The 16725-nt window shown below is 29.9% G+C and overlaps 2 protein-coding genes across 2 annotated transcripts; one reads left to right on the forward strand and one right to left on the reverse strand.

The window, feature by feature from the left end:
• Window positions 1-4074: 4074 nt before the first annotated feature.
• LOC124929315 (pathogenesis-related thaumatin-like protein 3.5) lies at window positions 4075-5331 on the reverse strand. Its single transcript, XM_047469645.1, has 2 exons — window positions 4486-5331; window positions 4075-4397 (listed from the first exon to the last, which is right to left on the reverse strand). Exons 1-2 carry the CDS (start codon window positions 5295-5297, stop codon window positions 4220-4222), a joined length of 990 nt encoding a protein of 329 aa, XP_047325601.1. The 5' UTR covers window positions 5298-5331; the 3' UTR covers window positions 4075-4219.
• A 4239-nt stretch (window positions 5332-9570) lies between these two features.
• Window positions 9571-13315, forward strand: LOC124931805 (uncharacterized calcium-binding protein At1g02270-like). The gene is made up of 10 exons (XM_047472366.1): window positions 9571-9916; window positions 10013-10117; window positions 10200-10305; window positions 10896-11110; window positions 11190-11266; window positions 11545-11653; window positions 11746-11871; window positions 12451-12561; window positions 12640-12747; window positions 12833-13315. Exons 1-10 carry the CDS (start codon window positions 9785-9787, stop codon window positions 13073-13075), a joined length of 1332 nt encoding a protein of 443 aa, XP_047328322.1. The 5' UTR covers window positions 9571-9784; the 3' UTR covers window positions 13076-13315.
• The last annotated feature ends 3410 nt before the right edge of the window (window positions 13316-16725 follow it).

Below are 16725 nucleotides of genomic sequence, written 5' to 3' on the forward strand. Positions count from 1 at the left end.
TTATAGTTGTTTTGTCATCGTGGTGACTAAAATAAAAGAAGCAATAATATATAATATCATATATATAGATATATTAATTTTGGTTTAATATAAGATACTTGATATACATTGTCCAATTGCATCATTAAGACTTATTTAATTTGATAATTTTGAAATCAAATAATTACAAGCAAAGTCTTCTTTGATTTGAGAATAATGTGGCAAACGTGCCGATATTACGGGATGCAAACGTGCAACCGAAAATAAATGTTTAAGCGACTTCGGTCAAAGGTGATTGAAACATTATGATTTCTTTTGTAGAAATCATGTGATATGGTGAATATTTATTTGATTAAATATTCTAATTTCTTTTATAGAAATTAAGTGTTGAAATAAATATTTTAATTGATTAAATATTTTTAATTTCTTATGTAGAGATTATGTGAAGAATGATTTATAAATGAATAAACATTCTAATCTCTTGTATAGAAATTATGATTTATTCAATTAACTATTTATAATATAGTTATCTTATTCAATGTATGATAAGTATAACAAAAGAAATTTGTAAAAGAATTGTGTGACAATTTCTTGATTATAAAATCATTGATTTAAATCATACAAATGTGTGTGATTTAAAAAAGGATACCAACACGAATGTGGGGGCAAATATTTTTATTGATTATAATACAAAAATAATTATGTATATTATGATAAATAAAAAGATAATTCATTGTTAGAGAAATATGTTCTCTATAAAAGATAAAGTTGCGCAACTTTATAAAAAGAAATAAAATAACAAAAAAATGTCTTGTTTATATTTGCTGAGTTGGTGTTCAAATCGATATTTTAGATTTGAGGATTTTTAAATCAAGAAACGTGTCATATTTTGACATTATTTTCATAAAACTATGAAGAACCAATGTCTTCAAAAGGATTTTATAAAATAAATGAAAAAGAAAGTTTATAAAGTCTTGATATGACTTATAACAAATTTTATAATAATGATATGAAAATTTGATCATACTTTTATTAAAAAGTGGATGTGACAATTATATATATCATGAAGACAATGAAAATTATTTCATTACGTGTCTTTTGTATGATATTTTTATCGTTGAAAATTACGATAAAAATGATTAAATCCATAAAGGATATGAATTGCACTAAATGAAATATCATGTTATTATCAAATGATATATTGCTATTATTAAATGAAAGACTTTACGTCTTAAAGTGAATATGTTTACACTTAGAAGTGCAATCTACGTATGGAAATCTTCAAAAAAAAATTATGATGGATAGATTAAACGTTATAATCTATATTTTTGACTTATGTCGAAAAATAAAATATTTTTATGTAAAATATATAATTGTTTACACGAAGGCAGAATAGTTCAAAGACATTTTGTCTACTAGTTAGCCAAGTAAACAATATTTTCATAAAAAATTAAATGATAAGCATGTACGAATGACTATGTTTCTTATTAGAAGATGTTCCAAGGTTAACTAAGAATGTACCAACATAAATTTCTAATTATTATGATAGTAATTAGAAATTGGACAAACTTAGAGTTAGTGACAAGTCTAGACATACACGTCTTAGACATAATGTCATTATACTATACTCTCTAATGGAGTTATCAAATTTGACTATGTAAGTCAAAGATAACATTGTGGATCCACTAATCAGATTATTGAATAGAGAGATAGTTTGAAGTCTTTTGAGACATCAGCCTACTATAAGTTGGTATGAAGGAAAACCCAACCTATGCAGACTGGAGATCCCAAGAACTAGGTTCAATGGGACAACCTAATTGTACTGACTTGGAAAGTTATTGTTGAGGATTAATCCTATAACAAAACAATATATATTTTGACGAGGATAAACATGTCGCTTTTAATGATTCTTTGTGAGCAAAGAGATCACCTATGTGAGGGAGAAGTGGGGCCGCTTCGAAAGAATTGCACGGCTCAATTCTAGACCCTCTCGCAGAACCAGGCGCGTGTTCCATGGCCAAAACGGACACAACCATGAGAGCTTGACATGTATCAGGGAGAATTTTATGTGAAAGTGTGTAATTGTTTACACAAAAGGCAGAATAGTTCAAGGACATCGAGTCTACTAATCAGCTAGTAAAGTTATATGCTTTCACAAGGGAAGGTTCAAAGGGTTACACCTACCTATCCTATGTAGAATTCAATTGTTGAACTTTTCACCGGGTTAATCTTTCAATTTCCATTAATGTGGGGGATTGTTGGAATTTTTAAACTAGTTCTATAAATTCCATTAAATAATGGAAATTAGAATATGGATAATAAAATCAAATCAAATTCACATGAAATTCAAACGTGAATTAAATGGTGAAATTTGATCCAAATGTATAATTTAAATCAATTAATTTAAATTAATTGATCTAAAATGCCTTGATGACCAATTAACAAAATGTTGTTAATTTGTAGTGTAACTTACATGAGTTTGTTATTATTATTATTATTATTATTTGTTATGATAATTTATATTATTATTAACAAATTGGAAAACCATGTAATGTTAGTATTGAATTGTAAATGCCTTAATTGTTTTGGCAATCAATTACTCTATAATGAAGAGAAAAACATTAAGGTAATGAAGAGGCAGACAATGTCAACCGTTGGATCAAATGATGATTTTATTTAATGGTTTAATTTTCAACAATATAAGACATCTCATCTCTAATAAAAAACAACTTAATCATTTTCATTCTTTCTCACTCTAGAATTCCAAAAGTCTTCTTCTTGTTTTGTGAGTGTTCTTCGAGTTCTTCGCTCGATATTTTCCGTTGAAACCCGGTGATAGTTCAAGTACTTTATCAAGCTCATTGTGTAGTGATTCCGGTGCTGAATCACTACTAGATTCGTTGTACCCTGGGAGACAGCCATCTGTGATAAGCTCTAGCACACGGGGAGACGGTAGAACTGTTTTAAGGGAAATGTGTTTAACACATGCTTCGAATCAACCATCAAATACGGTGATATTGTTCTTCGTATATCTTATTTTATTTTTATTTATTTGTAACATCGTATGTATATATATTTTTCTGTTATTTTTTAAGACAAGATTTCTAACCAATCTCACTAAATTATTTTAAGTTCGATGGGAAAGATAGAGATTGAAAATTTGGAAAGAAAATAAGAGATTCCTTGACATCATTTCATTTCATGGTTGAAAATTGTAAAAGTGTGGAAATTAGTACATCACTTCGTCCATTCTCAAATTTCCGAAATGAAATCTCTATTCCAATTTTTATGTATCAATGTCTTCTAAAGGATAAAACGGTACCATTTTAACTTAATTAGCGTAGACAAAATGAAGATAGAGTAATTAAGAGGGGGAATGAGGAAAAAAAATCGAGGCGAAGAACACTTTGGTACCTAAAAACTGATATAAAAGATCTCATGTGCAAATTCACTCTCTAATCATTTATTTTAAGTTTACATTAAAAGTTTATACTATTATAAAAAAAATAAGATTCTAACTCTTATAAAATAATAAAAATAAATAAATATATTAATGATGTAATTAGGTCATACATTTAATTAAGTTTTAAATATTTATGTATAAATTATTTTGTTTGATAATATTGCTATTGAACATTTTTTTTTAAATAGTTAGGCTTTTCAAACAATATAAAAGGAAGAACATAACTCTAAATATAAATAATTTTATTCTAGATCGAAATTTGAATTATCTTAATAACGAAATCATGTTTAGTCAGTCGATTCAAGCCTATTATGTATCAAACATCTAACTACATCACTATTTTTTAGTGTTTACGATAATTTTTTGGTAACAACACAATTACACAATATCTAAATATGGGACTAATGAGTAACAATTTTGTCGTAATTTTAATCTGCAGCATTTCGTCTGAAAATAATTATTTAAATGTACATAGAACATTATATACAACACATATATTTATTTGTATTTATTAATATTTAAAAAAAAAAATAGAATCGGTGTAAAACGGACACAAATACTTCCTCACAAGACCATTGATTTGAATAAATAAATTAAAAAAGAAAAAGTTGATATCCATGAACACGAAAACATCAACTTTAACGCATGAGAAGGTTTGATAATATAATAAACATTTTTATCCAACAAAATACATAATTTGAATAATTAGGTACAATGCACAATTTCAGCCGTTAAAATATAAAAAATATTTATATAAAATAAAAAACTATATTTTGTTTAAGGTGAGAGATTAAATGAAATGAAAAAAACAATAAAGTTAATTAACAACTTTGGAATTGCGAGAGTGGACGAGGAAACAGTCTTTGACACTTTCCCCTCTAATTTGCTCCGGCTAATGTCTTGAATCACCGGTTCTGTCGATTCCCCGCCGCCACCGCCGCCAGACCATCTAGTCCTGTTTAAACACAATTAATAATTCTTTGTTTTTAAAAACAACACATAAAGCTAGAGAAAGAAGGGTCAAGGGAGTAAGGTTCAGTCACCCGTTGCCGGAGGAGCTTGAATTGCCGGCGGCGGAGGAGTAGGTGGGGCAGAATATAATGGCATAATCATAAGCCTTACACGTAAAAGTGCTGGTTCCGTCATCAAACGCATAGCTATAAGCTCTAGGACAAGCCATCTTGAAAATGGACGAGTAAATCGAAGGTCTACAAGTATTAGGGTTCGCAAACTCACCGCTGCAGCAATACTGATCCAATCCAAACGCCTCACAAGCGCTTTTACAACCCACTACTCCGCCTCCGCCGCCATTCTCTTCCCCATCCACCACTTGTAGCTCTCTAGGGCAACCCATGTTAATATCAGAAACGCAACCCGTGGCGTTACATCCGCCGCCAAAAACGCCAATAGGTGCGGCTATAAGTGGAAGATTGTAACCGTCGACAATGCTCACGTCGTAAAAGTCTTTTTGGTCGCCGACGCCGAGTGTGATCTCGAATAAGGACGCGGGGGGAGAGGCTCCCATGCCATCGCATTCCAATCTTCTTCCGCAGTCTCCTGTTTGGCAAAGACCGACTCCTGTAGTCTCATCGAAGGCACAGCCGGTCCTTGCCCATATCCGGCCAGACCAGCCCGGAGTTGATGGGATCTTGAGGGTCTGGCCGGAGTCGAGACGAAAGCCAGTCGTGGGAAGAGGAGGGGTGCCTGCACCGGCTAGAGTAGCCGGCCATATTGTGTATGGACAGTTGTTTGTGACTATGAAAGCGCAAGATGAGGATGGAATTAGAGATAGAGAAATGAGAGAGGACAAGTAAATGAAGATGAATAGACGTTGATTGTTGTTAATTACTTTCATGGCGGATTTTTTGATTCAATGAAATGAAGAAGGTCCATCTTAATTTGTTCATATATATATATATATATATATATATGTGTGTGATAAAAATCTCCTTTTTGAGTTTTGGTATTTTCTACAAAGACTCGATCACAAGCAAAGCAATGCCTTTCTTTATTAATCCCAATACTTGGGTAATATTCCACAATTAGTTCAATCAAACTTCAAACCAAAAAGAATCAACTCCCTTTGGGTCATTTTCAACCCATCCGGGTTCAACCCGACAATTTCCCATATCATAAACCTCCCAAATACTACCCACCACTTTTACATAATCATGTTCATGTGTAAAATAAACACAATTTCTCTTGCAACCAACTCTTCTACTATCAACCATCATACAACAACCATCACACCCAAGAAACAATGCTCTATCCCCCAAATTCTCCACCTTCATCCAACCCAACCGAGTTAAACCAAGCCGATAAACCTCCACATCATCCACCGTCCATTTCGATTTCCTCGATATCAAGAAAACAAGCAAGATCTCGCCGTCCGATTCAAGCAAGTATTCCCTAAAATGCTTCGCGGGGACAGAAGGAACCGCCCTGCCCGACCCTAAATTTGTGATGGCTAGACTAGAATCGACTTCTTCTATCACGGCGAGAGTGCCCTGCGAGCTCAAACCGTAGAACTTCTTTTGAAACCACACGCCGTTGTTGAATCTCATGTATCCTCCTTCGGGATGGTTGGGGTCGATCAAGGTGGAGTCGTGTTCGGTCCACTTATATTGTTGGGTCGAAGTAAGGGTTGGAATTCTAGGGTAGCTTAGAAAGGCGGGGTGGGTGATTCCGGTTAACACAATCGCTATGAAATCGGGGCGGAGTTTATAAGGGGACGAAGATAATGAAGAGAACATGGTTGGAATGTTTGGATCGAGTTTTGGAAGATACATATGAGTTCCGGGAAGCATAAAAATATAGAAAGCGTCATAAGTTAAGCAATTCCTGTTCCTAATAATAACCGATCCGTGAGAAAAACCGATTAAACCGAATGGCTTGTCGTTCATTCGCCTCCTGGAAATCCAATGGTAACCTGTGCGGATAGTTATGCCGAATGTGTTCATCAATTGGACGTCGGATTTGTTGTCATTTGTAATGGCTAGTGATCCATTAATGGAGGACGACACGGATTGACAGGTTTTTGTTTTTGTTGGCAGTTGCCACGACTTGTTGATACCGTTAAAACTGATTTGTTGCATCAGAGTTGGTTGCCTGGAAATTAGGTTTAGCAGTCGTCCGGGGAGGTTTGGCCAAGGAGTTGGTGTCGGCGGCTCGAGGTCGACGGTTATCTTCTTCTTGTTTTGATGAGATGGGTTTTTTTTCTTGGATGTTTTTGTTAGACCCATTTTTGGTAGTTAGTACTGAAGGTCTGATGGAGGAGTTCTTGATCGAGTGTGTTAAAATAGTAAAATGGGAAACCTAATTGTTAGACGTGATCTCCAAGTAATTTGTGCAAAATGTCTCTAAACAAAAATGATGCCTTGGGCGACACATTTTCATATTTTCAACAAAGATTCAGAACCGTACATGTGGCACACAGATAGTTGACATTAGGCTTTTTTTTTTTTTTTTTTTTTTTTTTTTTTTTTTTTTGGATTATTTGAAATATCTTAAATTTGGTCAAATTACATCTCATTTTAGGTTTGGTTATTGAGATAAAACTCAATTTTTATCAGAAAATTTAATTATCATATTAACAATCTAATACCAGATTTTTTTAAGAAAAAACCTAAGTAAACCAAAAAAAACATTCCTCAAACCACCCTTATAGTTGAAATTTTTAATTCAACTTTTATAAAGAAAATAAATTATTTCTTAATATTATGTCATGACAAATGAAAAATGTGGATATCATTATTTCTTTTTAAATCAGTATATTTGAATACTAATTATTGGACAAATATGGAAACATTTTATTTATTTATTTATTTAGTAAAGATGTAAAAACAAATTATTAACAAAAACAGATTTTCAAATAGATCTTTTCAGTAAGTTTAGTTTTAGAACATTTTAGCAGAACTTCAAGCTTGTCCACGAACAGCAGTAAACTAATTCAATAAAATTACCATAAATAATAACAACATTCACCTAAACATACTCTATCAAGAAAAAATCCCACCAAGAATAATTTATTTATTAATATTCTAAGCCTTTCTCATTTAAGAACACATAAAAAGAAAAACCAAACTTATTCAGTTTAAATTTTTTATAATATTCAATCATAATCACACATCATTTCATTTTAATTCTCATCAATTATATCATTTAAATGAAACCCTAAAAGAGTGAGGTCATTTTTATATTTATGTTTTAATTTACTCAACCCAGTCCCATGTAATTGGGCTTTAATATTGAGCCCATTGCTATACCTAGGAAATTAACCGTTTATTATATAAATTATGTTAAACTCCTTTATTAAGCTATCCTTATTTATAGAATTTAAGATTAATCATTAAAATATAAAATTAATGGACTTGAGCATATTTTTTGGGTTCTTCTCATTATATAATATTATATTATGTATATCATCTCATTATGCAAAATACAAGAGGGAGGGATAAGTTGAGAATAAATAATTTGAGAAGGGATATTCATATAAATCTTCAAATTTAAACTAGTTGAAAATATGTTTTCGATTCTACTTCAGGTACGCTTATTTTGTATTACTTTAATTTTCTAACATGATAGATTATAATAATAATTCTAACAAATTCATCACACAAAAAATAGTTTATGATTAAATTGGTTGATACGTAATTGCTGCCTAATGTGCCATTAATTAATTGTCAATTTTTTAATCAGTAGTCCATTATTTCAACTCTTTATCGATGATGATCTTATCTTCTTTATTTTTTTTATTTATATATATTTAAATCTTAACCACTTACAATTTAACTTATATATAAATATTTTATATAATAGATTTTTTTATGCTATTTTTTATATTAATATTATTGTCTTCGTCAATAAAAACATATTAACTATATATATAAAAAATACTTTTTAAATAATCCCAAATAACTCGAATGAGACCAATTTCAAGTCTCAATTTAATTTTCCTAACAATCTTATCTTAATATTCTAGTTTTTTTTCAAAAATAAATAAATTATAGTGAACTTTAAATGTCAATTTTTTTCTAATCTGATATTTGTTTAGCATTTAAGGATAAATAATTTTTTTATTATTCAGATTTGAGTTAATATTACATTTTGTTTTGTTTGATTTAACATTTTATTTAGCTGAATCCATTTTTTCGTTTCGTATTTTTATAATCTGAATAATACTCTCAATCATTGGTGGGTCGTTTGTTGTTCATAATCTCCGATTGTATTGATGATTATTTCTCAAGTCCATGTATGTCTCCTTTTTAACAACAAAAAAAATAATATAATAGAATATAGAGTTATTTTTTTATTTTTTTAATAAATAGTTACATCTTTCATATATAAAAAAATGTGGCCACAAGGGGTTAAGCACATATCCCGCAAACACACTTATTCATTTAATCAGACGCAAAATTTGTCGTCTCGGGCTCGAACCCAAGATCACTAAAGAGACTAGGGATATCCATATTTTGTTGTCGTTAAGGTAGAAGGGAAGATTACATTTTTCATATATAGGACCTCTTACAGATATACTCTCATTATTTGTATAAATTTTTCACTATTTTAAGCATATATATATATAGATGATTCATTTTCACTTGAAATAACTTATATTTCGGTGTTACTTAACAACTATCAACTTAGGATAATTTTAACTTTATTTTAGAATATTTACTAGAGATTTTTCAAATATTGTTTCATTAGTTCATTCATATTAGTATATTTCAACCTTCGTCGTTCAAGAATTTAAATAAGTTTGTATTTTAATAAATACTTCACAAATTGCATGATGTCCAATATTTTTATTGGAGTTTTATTTTTATAATTATTTATTATAATTTTATATTTAGAACATCAATTATATATTTATATTTTATAAATATTTTTTTATTATTTATTAATTAATTTTTATATATAACTCTTATTTAAATTTAATAAAAAATAATCTTAGAAAATAATAATAATAATACATTCATGACAATCCTATTATTTTAGTTTGTATGATTATTTGATTTTTAAGATTAATATTTATGGGGTTGGATTTGAGTTATAAAATAAAAATAAATAAAATGATATGAAGATAATGCAGGAATGTTGTCCCTTTAAAATAGTGTTATCATATTCTTTCTCGTAGAAACTCTCTCTCGTCCGCCAGAAACGCAGACTCCGCCGGCATTTCGTGTTTTCTATCCGTTAATTGTGCTTTCCGCCTCTCTCTTTACGATTATTAATCTTCCTTTTCATTTTTCGAACCTTCTTCTCACCAATCTTCATTTGGGTTTCCCCTGTCAAATCATCCGTAAGAGGGGTTTTTCAACGCGAACAGGCGCAAGGAACAAAATGCTAATGACCAAGGCCAAATTCGCGAGATTAGGAAGCTATGCTATCGCTTCGTCAATTGGAGACCCCAATTCCATCTCTTGCACCACCTTCAACATTCTAGCTCCTATTTACAAGAGACTCAACAAAGAGGTGTCTCATTCTTCTTCTTCTTCGTCGTCTGAATTGCTTGATTGCTTGCTTTGATCACAAACTCTTACTTTAGATAGAGGGTTTTGTTTGAAACAGGACCAGGATTCCAGGGAAAGCGATATTAGACCCTATTGGCGGAAGAGGAATAACAGGATATTGGATTGGCTGTTGTGCGAACGATCTTCCATCATCTGCCTTCAGGTCAACTTTACGAATCAATCAATTGTTTCAAAAGTTTCTTATGATGGTTGTTAATTAATTGAATCATTTTCAATTGTGACAGGAATTTTGGGTTGGGAATGAAGAACTTGTTAATATGTACGAGAGGAGACTTGGGAATGCTGGCTACCTCAACTTCAAGCTTGCTCGCACCAATAACCGTGGTGATGGTAATTCCCATCTCATCCAACTTTAACCCTTTTTGGAAGAAAATATTTGGGGGGTTTATAAGATTCTCCTAAATGATCTAAAACCCTACATGATGATTCAAAATCTCAAACCCATAACATTATCTTTAAAACAAACAAGAATATCTCTAAATAATCTCGAATAACCACAAAACCTACCTATGGATGTTGTCTAGTTCTTAGTTTCAACCAAATATTATTTACATGAAGGTTTGGCTTTCAGAACAGTGAGGTTTAATGGGAATATTCATATTTTTTTGATAAATGATTTCTTTAATTGGTCCTATCTCTTTGACATCATTTACATTACCAATGAATTAAATCTGGCTTCTTAAAAACCCTTGAGACAAGTATGGTTTTGACAATGAGTAGATGAGGAATAAGGAAAAAAAGAGTATAAAATTCAGAAGATGTTGTCAATTGTTAAATTAATATCATTATATTCTACCAAACATAGCAAAACTTTGTTTCAGTAATATGCCACTTCTTACACAATTCCATTTTAGGAGGTGGTGGGTTTGTCTCTATGCTGTCTAAATGCAAACTGATATCTTATTTTGCAAACTTTACAGGTCTTCTAACTTCCGTGCACAAGGACCACTTTAGAGTCCTAAACCATCGAGAGCTGTTGTTTAATGACATTGGAGATCGCGTCGCTCAGCTATTACATGTTGAATGTGTTACACCACATTGTCGAGGCGAGAATGTTCACCAAGAACTTCTGATTGTTAATACCCACATGTTGTTTCCACATGATTCGAGTTTTTGTTTGGCACGATTAAACCAGGTAAAACCAAATGCCTATCAATATCATGTTGTTGTTTTATCAAGTTTTGTTGTGTGCCTTATCTTGTGTCTTATTATAGGTGTACAAAACCTTACAATATGTGGAATCATATCAGGAAGAACAAAAGCTTAATCCGTTGCCTATCATCCTCTGTGGGTAAGTAGTGTCATATTGAACTTTCCCACATCTATATGACTCCAGTTGGTCTGTCTGGATATCAAATAGAGTTTGATCGATGAAAAAATGGATCATTTTGGTTTGTTTGGGTTAAATAACTAAAATATCCTTTGTAATTCAAATTTTAGTATCTTAGTTGTTGATTTGATAAAATGAAGTGATTGATGGTGGGATAAGGGGCTTCTTCATCAAACAAGTTCCTAGTTTACAATGCGTCTTAAGACATCAATGTAATACTATTTTCTTTACTATTCTAGGGATTGGAATGGAAGTAAGCGAGGCCATGTTTACAAGTTCCTTAGATCCCAGGGTTTTGTGTCAGCATATGACACTGCACATCAGTACACTGATGCAGAAGAGCAAAAGGTATGATGATTCCTTGCTGAATAAGATTTTGTGTAAATACTTCAATTTTTGTTATTGCTTATTTCTTATCTTGCTTATATGTTAATATGCAGTGGGTTAGCCACCTTAATCATCGGGGAAATATCTGTGGTGTGGATTTTATCTGGCTGCTTAATCCTAATAAATCCCGCAAATTGCTCAAAACAAGTTGGAGTGAAGCTGTATTTAGCATGTTTAAGGTAATATTCCTATTACTTGTTTTCAACATATGGTATGGATGTATTGATTGAGGTTTGTTTTTGTTTATTTGGTGTTGCGTAACTTGGAAATTCACGTTTGAGACTTGCTTGAGAGAGTAAAGTTAAAGCATATGTCTAGTATCCGACATATTGTTATATGATGCTGGCATAAAAGGTGGATTAATGGTTGCAATATGCTTGTTCCAAGTGGAGATAACCTCATAAGTTATTCGATTGTGGTTGTATTATGATGCTAAATACTATTTGGTGTAGGTGCTGATAACCATAATGGCCCCATTTTAAAACACTATTTGTGTTAGATATCTCACATTTGGAAATAGAACTTAGTCGAAAACACACTTAGAAATTTATTGGCGGATTCTCATCTGAATCCAGACTGCAGAAACAAAAAAAAAGTGTTACCAATTAGTATATGATTTGTTCATGACTTAATTAGATGATTTTAGTAACTAAATCATCTGTAATTTGCTTCAATCATTGAAACCACACATTGTATGTTCTTGTGCAAAGAATGATGTAATTATTATTGACATTTAATTAATTTATTATCATTTGCAGTATTTACTTCGTAGAGCATCCTTGACAGATGAGGATGCTTTCGCATTCCTAAAGGCTGATAGTGAGGGCGATTATATTACCTTCTCTGGATTTTGTGAAGCATTGCGGCAAGTACGATTTGATTTCTTCAGCCTTTTTTCTCTGAAAAAATGTGTTAGCTTTGCAACTAACGTGTTACTAATTGGACAGCTTAATTTAACTGGTCATTCCCGTGGGCTGAGTCTTGATGAGACGAGGGATTTGTGGATGCAAGCAGATATTGATGGAAATGGTTTTCTGGATTACAAAGAATTCAAGGTAATATGAATTCTCTTAATGTTCCTCAGAAAATATCAAATTTCTCTGAAAAAATATAAGCTTATATAAAATGATTGCATTACAGCAATGGATTAGGAGTCCTACATGGTCAGAGCAAGAAATAAACATAGAAGAAGACGATGAAGAAGAAGAGGGGGAAGATGGTAAAGAGCAGCAAATGGTTGGTTTCAATGTGAAGGACGCAGTTCTCTCGCCCACTGAAGTGGAGAAAGGAAAGTGGCCAAAGAATTACTCTCTTTCAGATCACGCTCGACTCACTGTTGTGTTCTCGCCGGTTAGAATGCCAAGCCCTATGTTGATATCTTGATCAATTGTTGCAAATAAATACACAAAAAAACAATACTATTGAAAAAAAAAAACAATACTTTCAAGGATCATATCTTTCCTTTTTTTTTTTTAGCTTGAGCTTGAGTTTGCTGAAATGGTATATTGTACAGATCTGCTTGGTATTTTTCCTTATTCAACATGTAAATATATTGGATTTTTCTTTAAGATACTGAAAATTTACACAAATTGTTATATTCATAACATTCATTGTTGCCTTGTATATATTTTAGGCCATTGCCCCATTTATTTATTTATTAACTCTTAATCCAACAACTATGGAGATGAAGACCCACTTCAGATTGGATCAAAATTTTGCAATTTTTTTAAGAACAAGGCAAAAGAATATTTCCCATCAGAATTCAGAGCCTCATAAGTATCAATTATACAATCTTCAATAATGTTCATTGCATTTGCATGTGCTTCCCCCAAAAGTTAACTTTATTTGTGGATCACCCCCTTCCTATTTTTTTATGGCCACAAAACAAATCAAAATAGTATTTTAAAATAATTATGCAGATAAAAACATGTTTTTTTTTTTTTTTGCTAAATTAATGTTATTGAATAAATAATAAGATAAGGAAATAGTGAGTAATTGGTACTTTTATAAAATTATTTTATAGGTGGATTTAAGACTTAAGAGGACATGCATTGATGACTGACCCATGCTGAGTCATTGCCAATGCAATGCCACATAAGTGAATGTGAACCTCCACCAACTTCATCATGTCCCTTTTTCTTTTCTCCAAATAAGAAAATACTCTTTAATTTTATTTTAATTATATATTTTACAGCAAATTAAACTATTATATTTCAAATCAAATTACTATTTAAAAATCCACTAGCTTGACTTAGTGCCTAAATTGAAGATCACATTCATAATCTATATAAAGCAATATTATTAACATCTACCCATGATTAAGTTAAGCACGCCATGTAAACATATTTTTTTGCAAATATTCTGGATCTAAGTCTAGATTTAATTAATTAATTGTTTATCTATTCATCCGTATGAATTAAGTAATTAATTAGAAGTATCACAAGTTCCCAAAAAGGGTATATGGATGACATAGATCCGTCACTTTCTCTGCTAACTGCATATGCCCCGCGCCGACATTTTATTTATATATGTGATTTTCATTCATTTCTCTAAAGTTACTTTTTTAAGTTATATTTTAATTATGGCCATTCTTTTTACATTTTCTGCTTTTTTTTTTTACAACTCAGCCCACCTCCACACATTTCCTTTGATGTTAGGTTATGTCACATTAAAAATAAAAAATAAAAAAATAACCAAACCTAAAATGAAACCATCTCCAAATATTTTCCACTTTCACAATTTTGTACCAACAGTTTCAATATTAGATTTGTCAAATAAGTTCATATATGAACAAATAATTATAATAAAGTATAAACTTTTAAATTAATAATGTCGATTGAAGAAATTTATTAATTTAGAGTTATTAATTTATCAATAAATTAATAATTAATTGATTAAACATATAGTACATATATCCGTATAAAATAAATAATCAAACAAAAAGGTAGTCTAGACTCTTAGAATTACGTTATAGAAATATTGTTACTGAAAGTTTATCACTATTAATTACTTTTGAAATATTAAATGACTTTCTTGAATATATGTGTAATATATATGTTTTCAATAACGTATAATATATATGTTTTCAGTTTCTATGAATTATTAATTTATGATTTTCTTGGATTAAAAAATTATAGGAGGATCTCCTGAAAAAATTATATCTAATTGTTTTATGAGTTTTTCAATTTTTTACATCAGTCTAAGTCGTGACCGGATAAATTTATTATTTTAAAGTATTTATTAATTTATCGAATATTAATTTAAATAGTTTCCACTATTCGAAAAAAAAAAAGTTTTTTAAACATTATGATATTTTAAAGATTAGATATGTCAATAACCTTAAGATAAGTGTTGTTAATATATGCCTCCAAGTCGGTGATTGAATTTGTTTGGAAATACAAAATTTGATATTATTAAATTTTTTAATAATGATAAATTTTTTATAACATTATTTCATGTAAACTAATATTCATATAAAATATTTGTTAAAAGTTATTTTTAATTTTTTTTTATTGAAACACAAATGTTTGGTTGTAAAAAAATCATATGTTTGTCCTTTTTTCAAAGCTTTTTGATGACTATAAGTACCTCATGAAAATCTCTGTCATGAAATTTCTTTAATTATCTCTATTTTAGATATTTTAATTTTTCACAATTATGTATGTGATACACAAATAAAATTGAGTCTTTTTAGAGAGTGTTATTTAAAATCACAATCATTTTTAAAATTTAACAAAATAAAATCAGTATTATTTAATTTTAATATAAAATATTTGATTAAATTGAATCACAAAAGTGTTTCATAATAAAATATATGGGTCTGATTCTTATATAGAATATATTAAGTTAAATTGAATATGACTAGTTTTTTGTGAGTTTAGTTAGGCTAGTTTCAAATATTTAAATAAAATATGAATTTGAAGTTTTTTAGTCATGCAAGAGAAAATTTAGTTGATAATTATTTTTATCAAATATTTATTTCTTATTTTTGCCTGAATGAAAAAAAAAAGTAAAGGTTTCTATAAAAAAAAAAAATTAAAGGCACAATATTATAGAAATAAAATATTTAAAAGAAGATAATTAATTTATGTGGTGGATAAGTCATGATTTGTTGATTAAGTCTAAGAGTGGTGGACCACGTCATATGTAAAGGGACTAAAACATGTCTTACCGAAATACTTCACAACATGTCAAAAGTGAAAAAGATAACAGTCAAGGAAGGCAAATAAAAGCATCAATAATACTACCTACTATTACAATTTTTATTAAAAAATATCAAATTCTAATAATATAAATCTTAAATATTAATCACGCATTCAAATTTGATTATAATATTATACCTATATTAAACACTAAAATCTGATATATTTAATGAGATATTTGATTTGAAAGATCATACAATTCGTGACATTGCACTATCTACTTTAATTTAAAACATTTTTAATAAAAAAAAATCGAATATTCATTTGTAAGAAGAATAGAACTTTAGACATTTGTTTTTTTAAACAAATTTTTTAAAATTTGAGTTACTTTATTCAAAAAATTACGATGAGACATTTTCATGCAAATAACAATTAAATATTTTAACTTAAAATTCATAAAAGTGTTATGTTATGTTTATGCACAACATAAATATTTTTAAAAGTGTTTGACATTAATATTACAATCCCTATAAATTTTGAACTTTGTATTCTTTTAAAGTTGTAGTTAATATAATTATAATATTTTCTTATTTGTATGATGTGGATAATGCTAAATTATAGTCTCTTTAATAATACTTTCTTATAAAAGTAATATTTTTTTATTTTATTTTCTTTTAAAATGAGTATAAATGAATTAAAAGGGAGAGTCGTATAACCAACTCCAAATACATAATGCCAAATTTGCGTCTACCAAATATAGTGAGAATTCGTTATATCGTATTTTCCCATTTGACATTGGTACCACTTAGATCAATGACCATGTTTGGCAAACAAACACACCCAATTAAGAGTAATTAGGAGTTTGTGGTGTGATAGATTATAGATAACTTA

This window comes from Impatiens glandulifera, chromosome 3, assembly GCF_907164915.1.
Source record: "Impatiens glandulifera chromosome 3, dImpGla2.1, whole genome shotgun sequence".
NCBI classification, from domain to species: Eukaryota; Viridiplantae; Streptophyta; class Magnoliopsida; order Ericales; family Balsaminaceae; genus Impatiens; species Impatiens glandulifera.